The sequence below is a fragment of the Galleria mellonella genome, unplaced genomic scaffold (assembly GCF_026898425.1).
Source record: "Galleria mellonella isolate WM207_F2 unplaced genomic scaffold, CSIRO_AGI_GalMel_v1 utg38, whole genome shotgun sequence".
NCBI classification, from domain to species: domain Eukaryota; kingdom Metazoa; phylum Arthropoda; class Insecta; order Lepidoptera; family Pyralidae; genus Galleria; species Galleria mellonella.
In genome coordinates this window covers 5,164,027-5,178,867 of record NW_026442090.1, presented here as the reverse complement: position 1 = coordinate 5,178,867, position 14,841 = coordinate 5,164,027, and the positions used below count along the sequence as shown (strand labels likewise).

Here is a 14,841-nt window from a genome sequence, read left to right as displayed (position 1 = left end):
GACATAGACATAGCTTGCATATTGTTTGCGACAGCGTCCATTTGACGAGCAATTTCGTAAACATAAGAAAGAAAATACCGTTCAACTTATAGGTACATGATAAATAAATAGAGAAGCAGAGATCCTTAAAATAAATACCGGCCAACTGCAAATCGGATTTAGCTGCTGAGTTCCTTATAATAGAAAATAGTACAATAGAAAAAAATTTTGCAAAGTAAAAATATTTTTTGTAATGTATTTCGGAATTTACTCTTTATTTGTGCTATACAACGTTGCTTTATGCCAAATCTAATGATTCTATGTCTAAAAGTCCCTATAGGTTTTGATTCCTCTGCAAATGTAAAAATATATATTATAAACGACCGTGTCTTTTGAATACGTTAATTTAGAAGTTTGCTTTTTAAGACCTTCGAGAGATTGCAGACTTAAGAATTTGATATTAATTTCAGCTTGATATCTTCACGCGTTCCTTAGAAAAAGGGGTTTGACAGACGGACAATACGGACGGACACCACGACGGTCAGACGGAGCCCTAAGGAAACAGTTTATCCTTATGAGCTACAGAACCTTAAAATGGCAACTTTAAAAAGGAAGACATTTTCAATACGCTTACAATTTTTAGACACCAATTCTAAAACAATTTGAATTATTCTTTTTGTGATCGTAAGAGTTTAATCATTCCTCTTTTAATTCTATATTAATTTTATCGCCATTAAACTGTAGTTGCTATTATTTCTACAAAATACCAAATAGTTAGAAAATAGGTCTAATCTCAGTAGTGCATTCTTTTGAGTCTGATATCTTTTGTCTTAAAGTTATTTACACTAATTATTAATTAGTGTAAATACCAAATAATTTTGGATCTGTCTCTGAATCAAACGTACCTACCTAATCAAACACTTACCATCACCTACTTAATTTTTACGAAATTGATAAGAAATGTTATTTTCAGATGCCGCTTATTATATTTTATCAATGTCACTGCCACTACACGGCTGCAATGTCTACAAAATAGATAATAGTATTAGATATAGATATCTACCGAAAAGAGTTAACAGTGATAGTAAAAACAAGTGCAATCCGTAATCTGTGCTGTTTTACGTCCTCTAATAGATTTGTAGGTGATAAATATTGATCGATTGGTTTTATTCATGTAAGTACTCGGATTTATATTTTTTTTTTTCTTTTCCACAGCAAGTTATGATGACTTTAGGAAGATATTCTGGCCCTAACTTGAAAGTTAGTCTTGTGTTGCGTTACTAACGTTCGCATGGTATTTAATTTTTCCTTGAAACACGCCGAATGCATTTGAAGTGTCAGTGGCCTGAAGACGTCCATCCGTGATTGCGGCGAAATTCCACGTTCTCCAGACGCATTTTGAATAATAAATAGGTACCTACCTATCAAATGTTAGTATATGCACACATAGGCACAACGTACATATATATCTAAATATGTATATATTATAGTTTTCACTATACAAAATTAGAAATTGTAGGTATCTATATAAAAAGGAATATAGCGTACCAAGTTTATGTTTTCCTTTTTTTTATAAATATAAACCTGTATAAATTTATAATGTGAAAAACAAAAACTACATAATACTACGATGTCAGTGAACTTCCTAGTATCTAATACTGGTGTGGATCTAGGTCCTAAATCCAAGACAAAACCAAGATATAACAATAGAATATCAATTTATAAGAGTGCTCATTTTTTTACAACAAAAACAGATTCTTTTGTTGTTTTATTGACTTGTGTTTCGTAAACAAATTCCAAATATTTTTTAAATGTTACAGAAGATTTTCAGTCAAACTGACAAAAAATTTTAAGCTGTTAACGAATGTTGTGAGCATATTTGGCTAATATAAATAACTCGCAATTTGATAATATTGAATACGGGGAATATAAATATGTATATTTACGACTGTTAGTGATTATAAAGTTTTATACACATATATCTTAGATTATATAGAAAGAGCATCGAGTCTCAAAAACGAATCAATTTATTGTCACCTAATTGTTACATTAGCTTACAAAAAGGTCTATAATAAATATATATATATATATATAAAAGAATCAATCATAATAATTAATCACGCAAGTTTGTATGAACCCGTTATTCTCGAAGCTTTTGTATGGAGACACTCTATCTATATAATCTAAGACAGATATCTAACTTCAAAATTGTTGATATTTGCAGTCATGATTATACCTATATTATTGTTGGTTGTAAATACATAACAAATACATCTACTCTTTTTTGAAAGTGAGCAGAAAAAGAAGATATTTTCTTGGATATTATAATTATGCAAGTACCTATTTAAAGAATATCTACTAAGTAGGTAGCCAAATAATTTTCTGGAATGTCTAGTGTATAATAAACAAAGTACCGAGTAGGTAGTGTAGCGTAGCGAGCTCGCCTTGGGAGCATTTCCTGTCACTCCATTGGAGCGGTTTGCGTTGCAGTCGCACACCCCGGCGGCACCTACGCCGCCACAGTGAAGGGGACTGGCCTGCAATCCTTTGTTCCGACAGTGAAATGTTGCAAAACTGGTCTTTGACCTTTTACGTTCCAAATGCAGCAATTACGCATTTGATATACAAAGAAAAAGGTGAGCTTGACTAATAATTCAATCAGATAATAGAAATACAAGTATTTATTTATATATAATTTTTAGTGTCATCTTTAGTATGTATAATCTGAAAAGAAAAAAATAGCTCAAATCTAAATAACTCGTTGTCTTGCTTATTTTGCAACAGACTTCAAAAAGGAAAAAGTTCTTACTTAATCCAAATTTAGATTTTTCCAACTGATTTTAAAAAAGAAGGTTTACAATTCAGTTTTTTTTTGTCTGACATTTATAAAATTATTCTTTTTTATCTGAAAGGGTATACTTTCAAATTTGTATCATAGAAATTTTATCAATATCGATTCAATAATTTAGTTTAAATAAATGAAATGAATTTGAAGTCAGTTTTTATTTGTGGAACACAATATTGAATTATTTTGTATATGTTCTGGATTTATTCGGGTTTACATCCATTTTGGTTTTAAAACATTTCGATTTCTAGATTGAAATCGAAATTAATTCTGTGAAACGAAATCTTAAATTATTTATTCGGAGATTATTTCGTAGAGAAACAATTAGACTATTTCAAGCATATTATGATTCAAAATCATACCTGGTAGGTAGTAAGTAATAGAGTCAGTACTATACCCGCGCATTATTTTTTCATAACCATCAATTGAGATATCAAAGAAATGTTCTTATGTAAAGGATTATCTAACAGAAGTCATTATTTAATTACTATAAATTTTTATGTATCTTAATTTACTGTGATCAGTCACAATCATAAAGATAAATTTGATGGTTACTAAGCCATAAGTCTCTAGGTACTAGTCAAACAAGGCTCATTTCCTAATCTTGGTTGGTGTCACATTCTAATAGATTTTATTGAGTCTTTTATTATTATTATTTTTATTAAATAATTGATAAATTTTTAAGTAACCATATAATTTACGAAAAACTTAAATCAGATAGTTACCTATTATGAAACTGATAGAACAAAGCACGGTTCCTTTTTAAGTAGGTAGTTGCTTTATTGTTCTAATTTATTGTTCTTTATAGTTCAGATATTATTATTGTTATAATTATATGGTATAATATTTATAATGTGTCTATCAAATTGTGTTTATTGCATAAAAATCATTTGTAGTGCCAACCGGTTTAATACTAAGGAGATTGAAAGTTCATCTTTTGACATTTTCGTGTCCCCTTGACCAAACTTGGCAGAGTAAATAAAAAGTAAATAAAAAATATCAAGAACGAGTTGAACTCGCTTACGCTGCAGCCCGTACCATCACCATGCCCATTTATTTATTATTAAATAAATGAACGAGTATGCTGTTGTGCATATCAATGTGAAAATTTTTAAACTGCAGTACATACCAGAACTATGGTTTGTTTGTAACTATTTATATTGTAGTAACTCATATCAGTCAAGTAAGTAAGTAACTGCCAATATACATTAGTTGCAATCTTTTCAAAAAAGAAAATAACCCGATTTTGATGTTGAATTTTTAACAGTATCTATTAAACCACAGGTACTATCCTTATCTATGGTTCTATGCTAGTGGTTCATCATGGAAACAAAATGTTTGAAAGAGTTTAATCTCCATATTAAATTGTGCAACAAATCACGTATAAACAAATTCATTTACTGTGTTTATTATATATAATAGGCGTCTACTAATAATTCCTTTATTTTCTTTTTTATAAGAACTGCACAACTGAATTTGTTTTTAAAGGATTTTTGATAAGTTCTCTTTTTCTTTTCTTAGTATTTATTACGTTCGCCACAATTGCTGCAGTTGTGACTAGACTAAATTAAATATTTAATTAAGTCTAGTCATGAGAATATAAGAAAAATCTCGTAGTTACAATTACAATAGTTATTTCTTAAACTACGAAGGTGGCAAATAAGGATACAGCCCGTCTGATGATAATCCTATGGACGTCTGCAAAACTAGGTAAATATATTTCCTATTTATCGTTAATTTAACCATATGATAGATAATTTACCGATTAACAAATGGTATTCCCCTCGACTTTACTTATAATCTACGTTATGAAAATATCAGATAAGTAGGTACAATAATTATTGTTAATTGATGATTGATGCTATTGTGATTGATGCTCTAACAGATTCGTACCTAAATATTTGGCGATCTATCTAACAGATAGTAATAGAAGGGAAAAGTAAAAAATTTGCCCAGGGGCACCAGGTAGGCTAGCACTGGCTCTATATGTACCGCATGCTAGTGTTGGGTACTTCAAAGGATCTTAATGTTAACAAAGTGGAGGGAATGGAACTGTTGGTAATGGAGTCTAACAGATCCATTGCAATACACTCACTCAGATCTTCATGATTCCCCCTGTTACTAACGTGATTAATTATTGACAAATTTATTACGATGGATTGGCCTGCTTTCATTCTCACTAATCATCCGTCACTGGTGCCCCACCAGCGTATACCTACGCATTCCATTTTCACCTATTAAAACCCAGAAATATGCAAATTCGCATTGAAATTTGGACTGGACAGGACAGGATCTGTTGCATTAGGTTATAATTAAAAAAAAAAACACCTTCAGACACTCATCTTTTCACTTTAAGTAAAGCGACGTAAGTTGGCATCTTACATAATTAGATAACTTTTAACACACTTTCGTTAAATTTGCAAATGTAAACACTCTTGTGTATCTTGTATTTATATTAATCGAAAGATCAGTTAATTACTTTGACTTTACGACAAAACGTAGGTATGAGGGTAAAATTTACAGCTGGTAAATTTTACTCACGTACCTACGTTTCATCAGACAAATAAAAAAAATAATGAGTTGAAATAAATCTGAGTTTAAATGTGAACCGGACACGTCTTCTGGTCACAAGTTGTTAACCTTGAATCTTGACTTTTACCATTTGCTATTTTAAATGTTGAATTTTAATGCAATAGTTTTTTAGTTGTTTTACACTATTTCAATAAAGTTTATTTATAACTATTTTTTTTTTTTATTTGAACACCGTTACCGCAAAGATTGTCTTGTTTCCCAACATAAGCCTCCTCTAAAGCTTGCCACAAAATGTAATCTTGCGTCTTCCTTCTCCATGTAATGCCTGCTATTTTTTTTTTGTCATCCTCCCACCTACGACGCTGTCTCCCTTTTTTTTTATTTTGTCTTGGATTCTACATAGTTACTCTCTCTTCAGTCGTACACTCTTGACAGAGTGGTCGTGGTTTTTTATGATGATAGTGGATTGTTGATGAGGCCCTCCTTCGCGATTGAGGTCCTTGCAATGGGTCTCCATCTACTTCTGCTCACAGCCTTCCAGATTCCACAGCGAGAGCATTCCACAATAGATTGCTGTGTGGTTGTTTTGATGAGGTCAGTCCATCGTGTTGGTCATCTATCCCCGAAGACGTTTACCTTGTACCGATCTTTGAACAATTAGGCGTTCCGTACAATTTTTATTCCAGATAATATGAACGAAGTACTTGAGAATTCGTATTTATATATTATCCATATTCGTAACAGCTAACGATAATCTTTGTCTGATTTTTAGTTCATTTAGAATGGAAACGTTAGTTAGAAAGGCAGTCCAAGGTATTTGCAGCAAAAGTCGGCAGCAACACATTTCTAGAACATCAATTTTTCGGCATTCTTGTTGTCTGATCGTCCAAGTTTCTGCACCATACAGGTAAATTGGAAAAACCAAACTCCTCATTATAAGTATTTTGGTAATCTTTGTGATGTTACTGTTCTTCTAAATTTTGTGCAGTTTACTTACAGCTGTTTTTGTGATAGCATATCTCCTTCTTATTTCGTCCTTACCCCCTCTACTATTTCAACTGCCAGTTACATCCTTAGTGAATTAATCCTATATTTGCACACAATCCTAATTTTATATGTTTCCGAACATAATAAAAAAGCTTTCATAGTGTATTTCTTATAATATGTAAAAATGAAATTGCACCTGCAATTAATGGTATACTGTGGCACTAGCAAAGAATGAAATAATGAGAATGAACTTTATCAAATAGATTTTTGTAACAAGGAATTTATTACAATAGTTTACAGAAGACCGCGTGGGGGTCGACCCACATAGAATGTATATATAGCTACACTACAGAATATACTATAACACTCATGCCATGCCTCATACGTAAAAGGTGAGGTTGTTAGTACAGAGCATTAGTGCCCCGCAGTGCTATCAACACACTGTCAAATGGACTTCCACGCAATTAACCCTGGAAACCATAATAATTAATTCCAGATAAATTCATCACGAGGACAATATATTTGTTTTCAATCCTAATTTTTTATTTCAATTCAAAGCGGTTAACGTTGTTTGTTAGAGAAAATTTAATTTAAACCAAACAATTTAGGAACTAGCAACTCATTGCTATCAATATGCCGCACCAAGTCGACTTCCATGCAGTTCTCCATGAAAACCAACACACTATTTTAACTCATTACTAAGCTCTTTATTTAATTTTTTTTTTATTTTATTATTTATTTTTTATATTATTATATTTAAATTTCTCCGACAAGTTGCGTCATTTGCGGTCAAGTAGTGAAAAATTGCCTAAATTAGAACCTACTGCTCATGTCTATAGGCGACGGTTACCTCTTTCCATCAGGTGGGCCGTCAGCTTGTTTCTCATTATAAGTCGCATAAAAAAAATTAGTAACAGAATTAATGAAAGTGGGAGCCATTTTAATTTTATGCAGATTTTTGGATATGATATACCTACGTAAGAGAATGGAAAATATGAGTTAATGATTATTGTAATTAAGTTGACTAAACGTAAATATCATTGAATCATATTTTATCTTAAGTTTAAACTCTTATCCAAACAAACACTTTTTTCACTTTTGCTACGTAACGTAGATAATCTTTGTCTTTTACAGTAAGTAATTTGGATAAATAATTTAAAAATTATGATGAGGAAAATACATATAACAGAACATCTGTAAATGAGCTGCGTGGCAAGTGACTTCAAATTAAAAATGCGCTTAAACCTGGAAGTAATTAGTTAAGCTGCATTTTTATCTAAATCTACGCGAAGTCGCGAGTATAGGCTAGTCTATAGTAATATTATAAATATGAAAGTTTTGGTTGTTTGTGTGCTTTAAATATATAATATATAATCTTGAATGACTGTATCATTGTTAACAGATTTCTCTTGTGACGTGAACGGTTGCGGTTCAATATTTTGTATATTTTGTAGTTTATATAATTTGCATATTTGCCCATGCAGTTCTTTTTCTTTGCATTGATTTTTGGACAGTTTTCAGTTTATTTTCTTTCATCTGTAAACGCAAATATGTACTTAACGAAACTTTTATTACAATATATATTTTGCTTTACAGTTTCTACTGTTCTTATAAACATCGTTAAACACAATATTAACTAAAATAATACGAAGTATGAACACGCTTTTTAAAATATTTCCAACACAGCATACATGGTACGTTTTGGTTGATTTCCAGTTTCTTTTTTTTTATTTCATATTGAAAACCCATATGCTGGATTCATCAATATCGAATTTAGAACAATAATAATTTTTTTTTTCATAATCGTTATCGTTAAACATAATTAAGTCTCGTAGACATAAATGCGGCCCCCTTTTCAAAATTATGTATATGTAGCGTCAAAATTATATCCTATGCTTATTATAAATCAGAAAACCAATAATTTGTCACCTTATTTCAAGTTCTTTATATAACAGTATGTTATATCAAGTTCTTTGTATAACAGTATGTTATTTCATGGAATTATCTAAAGATTATTTGTAAATGCACACCCCATCAACGCATATTTTTTTAATACTTTATAATTCATCATAGGTAGATAAAAAATATGTTTACATACTGACGAAAAGTTAAATTTGGTATATTTCCATAAAATACACTGTCACACAAATAGTACTTTATAATTGTCATGTTCTTTTTTTAAATGTATAGTGATGAAAATAATAATATTTATATATTCTTTATTGCACTTAAACAATATATGCGACGATTAGTTTAACAACTTGTTAGCAAGCAATATTTTCAGTGTTTAATATAATTTGAATATGTAGCTTATACAGCTTATCAATATGACGAATTGGTGCGTGTCATGTGTCGATGGAGTTACACGTGAGAGAAAAAGACAGTAACATTCATTTTTATATAAGAACCTAAGAACAAGGAATTACATAGAAGGAATAATAAAATAAAAACTGTAAAACATATGGTTGCTTCCTTTCTTCTTATGCAAATATAATTAGTAAAAAGAGGACAACAGATACACCATCAGTTGCTATTTTTCTCAATTCATAGCAGGCTAGTGTATAGAAAATTTGTTTGTAAAAATTTTGTTCCTTTTGATATGTCAATTATTTGTCAATAACAAATTTTATATTACTGCATTATATATTCGACACAGTTTATATAGAAAGTATGCAAGCAGGTTGTATCTGAATTTGGTAGGGTTATACAACCACTAAAATTAAATAACATATCTTGACAAATTTGACTTCTACGGACAAATCAAAAGGCAGATGCGTTTTTATAAGTCTATCCCTCTTTAACACATTAGCAATGTCATAAATACAACGAGAAACACACTATGTAAATTACGCATCCCATCTATTCTATTCCGAAATGTTTGGTAGGAACCAGTAAAAGAGAAATATCTTACTCTTACTAACTTATGCTTTGCCGCTTCATTATTATGCCTATGGTGTTTTAAAAAAATTAATCCTGATCCAAGCTTAAAATCTCTGATGGATAATCAAGCACCTGTCCCATCTGAATAAAATTTTAATGGCAGTCCCCTAACCAAACTAACAACAAAAATAAGTTCACCACAATGCTTCGATTTTGAGGTACTATTTCTTTAAACTTATCGCTTAACCTAATATTTTAATTTGATAATTTCGAGATTGTAAATTAAATTTATAATAATTTTTATTTAAGTGTACTAGAAATTAAATTGATATTGGTTCTAAGTTCAAAGATTTCGGTGTGATATCAACTTAATATTATAATTTTAGAGATAGGGTTAGAGAAGGGCGTCACAGAATCGACTCCACTACTTTTTACTCAGCGCATCTTCTAACTAACTAACGATAAAAAGAAAAGGTTATCGAAAATTTAAATTTTAAATCGAATTTGATCCGATTCCTCGTTATTCATATACCTTTTATTTTAGATCTCGCTCCCTCCCCCTTACGATCTTCTCGTCCCCTAACAGTTTCTGTTAGGTATTCGATACAAATCATCTACCTTGGCACATCACTATTAAAGATTTTATTCAATCAAATAGATATTAATGGTGGGCTAAAAGGAAACATCCAAAACCGTAAAGCTATCTAAAAAAAAAATTCAACCATTTTGTTCGCTACGTTGTGTCATATTCCTCTTAAAAATATTGAAATATTTGTCGATAAATTTGGTGATAATTTTTATTAATATAGTGTATTCATCATGTGTAGTAAATCTGATAACTATAATGAAGATTTATTTGATTACATTAGAGTAAGTGAAGATGAGGATGATTCTAATGCCGTGGAAATTCCTTGTGAAATGGATGGCACTTTACTTTTGTCAACGCTTGTAGCGCAATTCCCCGGAGCATGTGGTTTAAAATATCGTCACCCTGATAGTAAATCTGTTCGAGGTATTCGTTTAAGTGATGGAAAGCTTCACCCCCCTAGTGAAGTTGGATGGGGAAAACATCTATATATTTGCGTTTTTCCTAAAGAAAATAAACGTAAAATGGAGGACGTATCTCCTGAAAATTCAGCAGCAAAAACCAAGCGACTGGAAAAGAAACTTACGTGCTCTGATTTAATATGCCTAGGTCTACCTTGGAAATCAACTGAAGAGTCAATAAAACAATACTTTGAACAGTTTGGTGAAGTTGTAATGGTTCAACTAAAAAAAGATAAAAATGGCACTTTTAAAGGCTTTGGATTCATTCGCTTTGCTACTTATGCTTCACAAATGAGAGCTCTTGCACAAAGACACAATATTGATGGTCGTTGGGTGGATGTACGTATCCCAAATTCCAAGGAAGGTGTGGTACCACAAATGCCCTGCAAAGTTTTTGTGGGAAGATGTACTGAAGATATGACTGCAGATGACCTCCGTGATTATTTTTCAAAGTTTGGGGAAGTGACTGATGTGTTTGTTCCTCGACCATTTCGGGCGTTTGGTTTTGTTACATTCCTAGATCCTGAAGTTGCACAGAGTCTATGTGGAGAGGATCATGTTATTAAAGGAGCATCTGTATCAGTATCTAGTGCTGCACCAAAGATTAAAAGTAAATCTAACCAAAACTGGAAAGATGATTCATATGGATCTAATAATTGGGACGGAAATAGATCAAGTTCTTCTGGGGGACCAAATAGCACCAGTGGGAGCAGTAATATTGACTCACTTAATATGCAAAATCTTGGAATCAATCCAAATGGAGGTCCACCAAATAATTTTAATTTGCCTATAAGTCTTGTTGCTGCAGCACTAAACCAAGCTGGTTGGGGTGGTTTTCTTGGTGGTCCAGGTAATTCTGGTCCTAATAATTGGCAAGGTGGTCCACCCCAAGGCAATAATTCTGGAAAAAACTGGAATAGCAACCAAAACTGGGGCCAAAATGGCCCACCTCCATCATGGAATCAAGGAGGTGGTAGTGGCCAAGGATGGAATGGAGGAGGCAAAAGTGGCAATTGGAATCAAGGAAATTGGTCAAGTGGTCAAGGCAGTTGGAATGGTAATGGTGGTGGTGGTGGTAGCTCTGGCTCTGGCAACGGATGGAATAATAAGCCACAGACATGAGGTGAGCTGTTACTTCAAACAGTCATAACAGGGATGATTGTATGGAAACTTTAGGTTAATGCGTGAATATGAAATTATAATTTTTGTAAGTTTGTCATTAGTTGATCATAGAGAGCAATGTATTTGAAAGTATAAACTTATATTTTGTTTAAATTATAAGGTGACTAGCGTTGCGTGTATACTTGTGATGCAGTATGAAGGTTCTTAGATAAAATAAAAAGTATGTATTCTGAGATGGATGTTTTTATTTGTCAATATAGGAAACTTTAAAATAATCACAGTATTTATTAGAGCTTTATATAAATAGAAATTTATAATTTGTTCATATATAAATGTTGCAAAAGGGTATGAATGCACATATTTGGTTGTGGACACTAATTTAATTAAATAATTTATGAAGAAAATAAAATTAAAGTGTGTCGACCTGTGTGTGTGTCATGCAAGATGTGACTGCTTCATTCAAACAATGAGGTGAACTGTAACCTGCCTGGTGCCTGGCTGCCTGTGCAAGTGGATTGTACCTGATGCTAGCTGCGATCCAGGGTGAGTGAGTATGTCCATTGTATGGCCAGTATGATGTACTTTGTGGTATACTGAATGAAATATGTATTTTTTGTTCTTTTTGTACAGTAGCAATGTGGATGACAATCAAGAATGCTATTATGAAGCAGTGTGAATATGTAGTAAAGTGGTAATAATAATTTCTGTTTTAATATTAACTTATAAATTTCCTTAATATATACATAATTATTACATATATTCTATATAATAATAAAACAAAAATTATAATTATAATCTAAAAAGTAATTTGTGTTGTACCATATTACCATTTGTGTAATTAGTATGAAATTTTGTTAATGTTATCACTGGCTTTTATGTACTTGTGTTTATTCTAAGCAAATGTTTTACAGGTGCATAGAAGGCTTACACACTGTAATGAATACAGTTCATGAAAAGAAGTCATAGGAGTGATACAAAGATAACAGGATCTGGGTGCCTTCTTTTTTTTACAATGGTACAGACATTTTTAGATACATTTGGAAGATATTTTTGTTGTATGTCATTTTATATTTGAATAATCTTATGCAACATATGTTTTTCTTACAGGTCTAAATTGTAAAGAAGAATAGAGAGAGAGAGAGAGACACATTATAGAAAAAGGAAAAAAAGTGATTATGTTATAATTACTATTAATCTTGTGAGGGTGCCACCCTTTGGTATCAAGAACTTCTAGGTCGCCTTCATTGTACACAACCTTTAATCTAGCTTACTGGATGACAGCTATATATACCCTTACAAGCATGAACCAAGCAAGTGACAAACATTTTTAGAAGATCCTAACATGAGTTTGAAACTCGGGAGGTTGGGATTAGGATTCCATCTTTAGACTTCTGGACCATGATCAAGCACTGAGATGTCACCACTCTCAGTATGATTATGAAGCATATTAAATTGTTTTTTTGTAGTCTGGGCAAAGTATATAAAAATATAATCTTTAGTGTTTTTTTTAAATCACTTCAATATATTTATTTAAAAACATCTAATTGCATTATTAATAGGTATAGACTAAATAGGCTAAAAACTGCAAAAGGTGGTTTAATTGTTAAACAAACCATCTCCAAAAAACCTTTGGGAACAATATTAATAAAATATTCACAAAAGCAACTATTAGCTTTTACGCGTAACATTATATAGAGGGAAACTTTGTACAAGTTGTTTGCATGAGTACCTCCATCTTAGCTGTTTCTGCAGTGAAATAGCTGTGCTTGCAAGGCAGTTTCTGTTCAATATGGTAGCGAAATTATAGGGTAGAGAGGCATAATACCATAGTTCGTAGGACTGGCAAAGCATGAGGGTTATCGTGAATATCAGACTATTCTGTATGATGCTGTTATTACTATAGATGATTATCGGATGTGATGGTCAATTGGGCCATCGTAATGCTTGACGAGGCACGCTAAGATTTTTATCATTCTATCATAAAAAATGATCGGGTCAATTATTCGTTTGTAATTAATTATATATTTATTAAGTTCTATTGATACAAACTATAGATGGGCCATCTCTTCCTTTCCTATGGGTCTTGTAAGAGGCGACTCAAACAACTTATAATGGGCAACAACGCCCCTCTTAAAACATCAGAAAACTCTTATGCAGGCCTACATTTATCTGTGGACAGTTAACGGCTGATATAATAATATGTATAGATTGTATCTGTATTCGTTCCACAGTCAGGAAGTCTATGAATACAGAATGGATTCAAGAAATTATGTTGATTACTTCATCATCAGCAAATTAATATACGTTCATACAAATTTTTATCTTCCACATTATTTACGATTCCTACACATTACACAAATATTTATCAAAAATTGGGAACAAGAAAACGTCTCATATTTTTAAAATCCTTTATAGACACATTATTTTGTATTCTACATTATGCATAATTTGGAATCATTTTAAAAGACATTCATTGTAATTATTAATGGTAATGTACGAATATCTATTAATTTTCAAGTGGACAATATTTTCAATAGTAAATTAATATTTTCTATCGTGTTAAATAATAACCTACCACATTCTTTTATTACATTACATCAACGACGGACATCAGACAATTATTAAATTACAAGACAATATGTATGTAGATCTGTATATTCATACATCGTAAAATATTGGCTGAAAATCCTGCTTGCTACGATTAATTTTATATGTTATGGCACAGGTAACTGAAATTCGACAGGCAGGATAATCATTTTACAACCCGATAATAATGCAATATAAAAAGGGAATATAAATGTATAACATTTTTATATGTACTACCAAACCAAACATGCTAGATATAGAGTTAAGCAATTAGCATGTGACAATTCCTCATTAATTAATTCTAATAATCAATCCTATCCACGCGGAGTAGATACAAAAGGTAGTATAACGCATTTCTTCTATATAAAATAACGTGAAGAGATGAACTTAAGTGGTAACTCTGCCCAAAAATTAAAAAGAAAACATGGAAAATAGATTTAATAGGAATAACAATTCATTGTATTATCGAGTCTTTGTAATTACACTATCTGATATAAGAAACATCGTTTGTGGGACAGCCACGACTGTATTTCATGTCAAAATAACATTAATTTTCAAGGATGGCATAAAGTTTTGGAAACGTTCATTTTTTCCTTACTAATAATTATAACATTTATATACGCGTACGCGTAGATTTCAGAAATAGGAAAACTAATTAAATAGATTGGTTCTAGATGGTGTGTCAAGATAAAACATACAAGTTTTAAGTTCAATCCTCAGGAACACAATACAATTTGGTGCAGTAGTATTTGCGTGATATCGCAACAAATATACTGACAAGCAGACAAAATTTCTAAAAATGATTGTATATCATTTGTTGGTCTTATAAAGACTCCTTTTATTAATTTTTCTCAAATATCTCC

The 14,841-nt window shown here is 31.5% G+C and overlaps 1 protein-coding gene across 6 annotated transcripts; it reads left to right on the top strand.

Annotated features, from left to right (window-relative positions):
• Positions 1-9,866: 9,866 nt before the first annotated feature.
• On the top strand, positions 9,867-12,907 carry LOC113522583 (TAR DNA-binding protein 43-like). Of its 6 annotated transcripts, none has more exons than XR_008253141.1 (5): positions 9,867-11,393; positions 11,808-11,935; positions 12,026-12,083; positions 12,304-12,407; positions 12,500-12,907. XR_008253141.1 is itself a non-coding variant. In XM_052897730.1 (2 exons), the coding sequence occupies exon 1, from the start codon at positions 10,043-10,045 to the stop codon at positions 11,390-11,392; it is 1,350 nt and encodes a 449-aa protein (XP_052753690.1). In that variant the 5' UTR covers positions 9,867-10,042; the 3' UTR covers position 11,393; positions 12,500-12,907. The 6 variants fall into 6 exon arrangements, 1 of the variants encoding a protein (XP_052753690.1); XR_008253138.1 differs by having other exon boundaries at positions 12,023-12,083; XR_008253139.1 differs by having other exon boundaries at positions 11,808-11,939; positions 12,023-12,083.
• Positions 12,908-14,841: the final 1,934 nt, after the last annotated feature.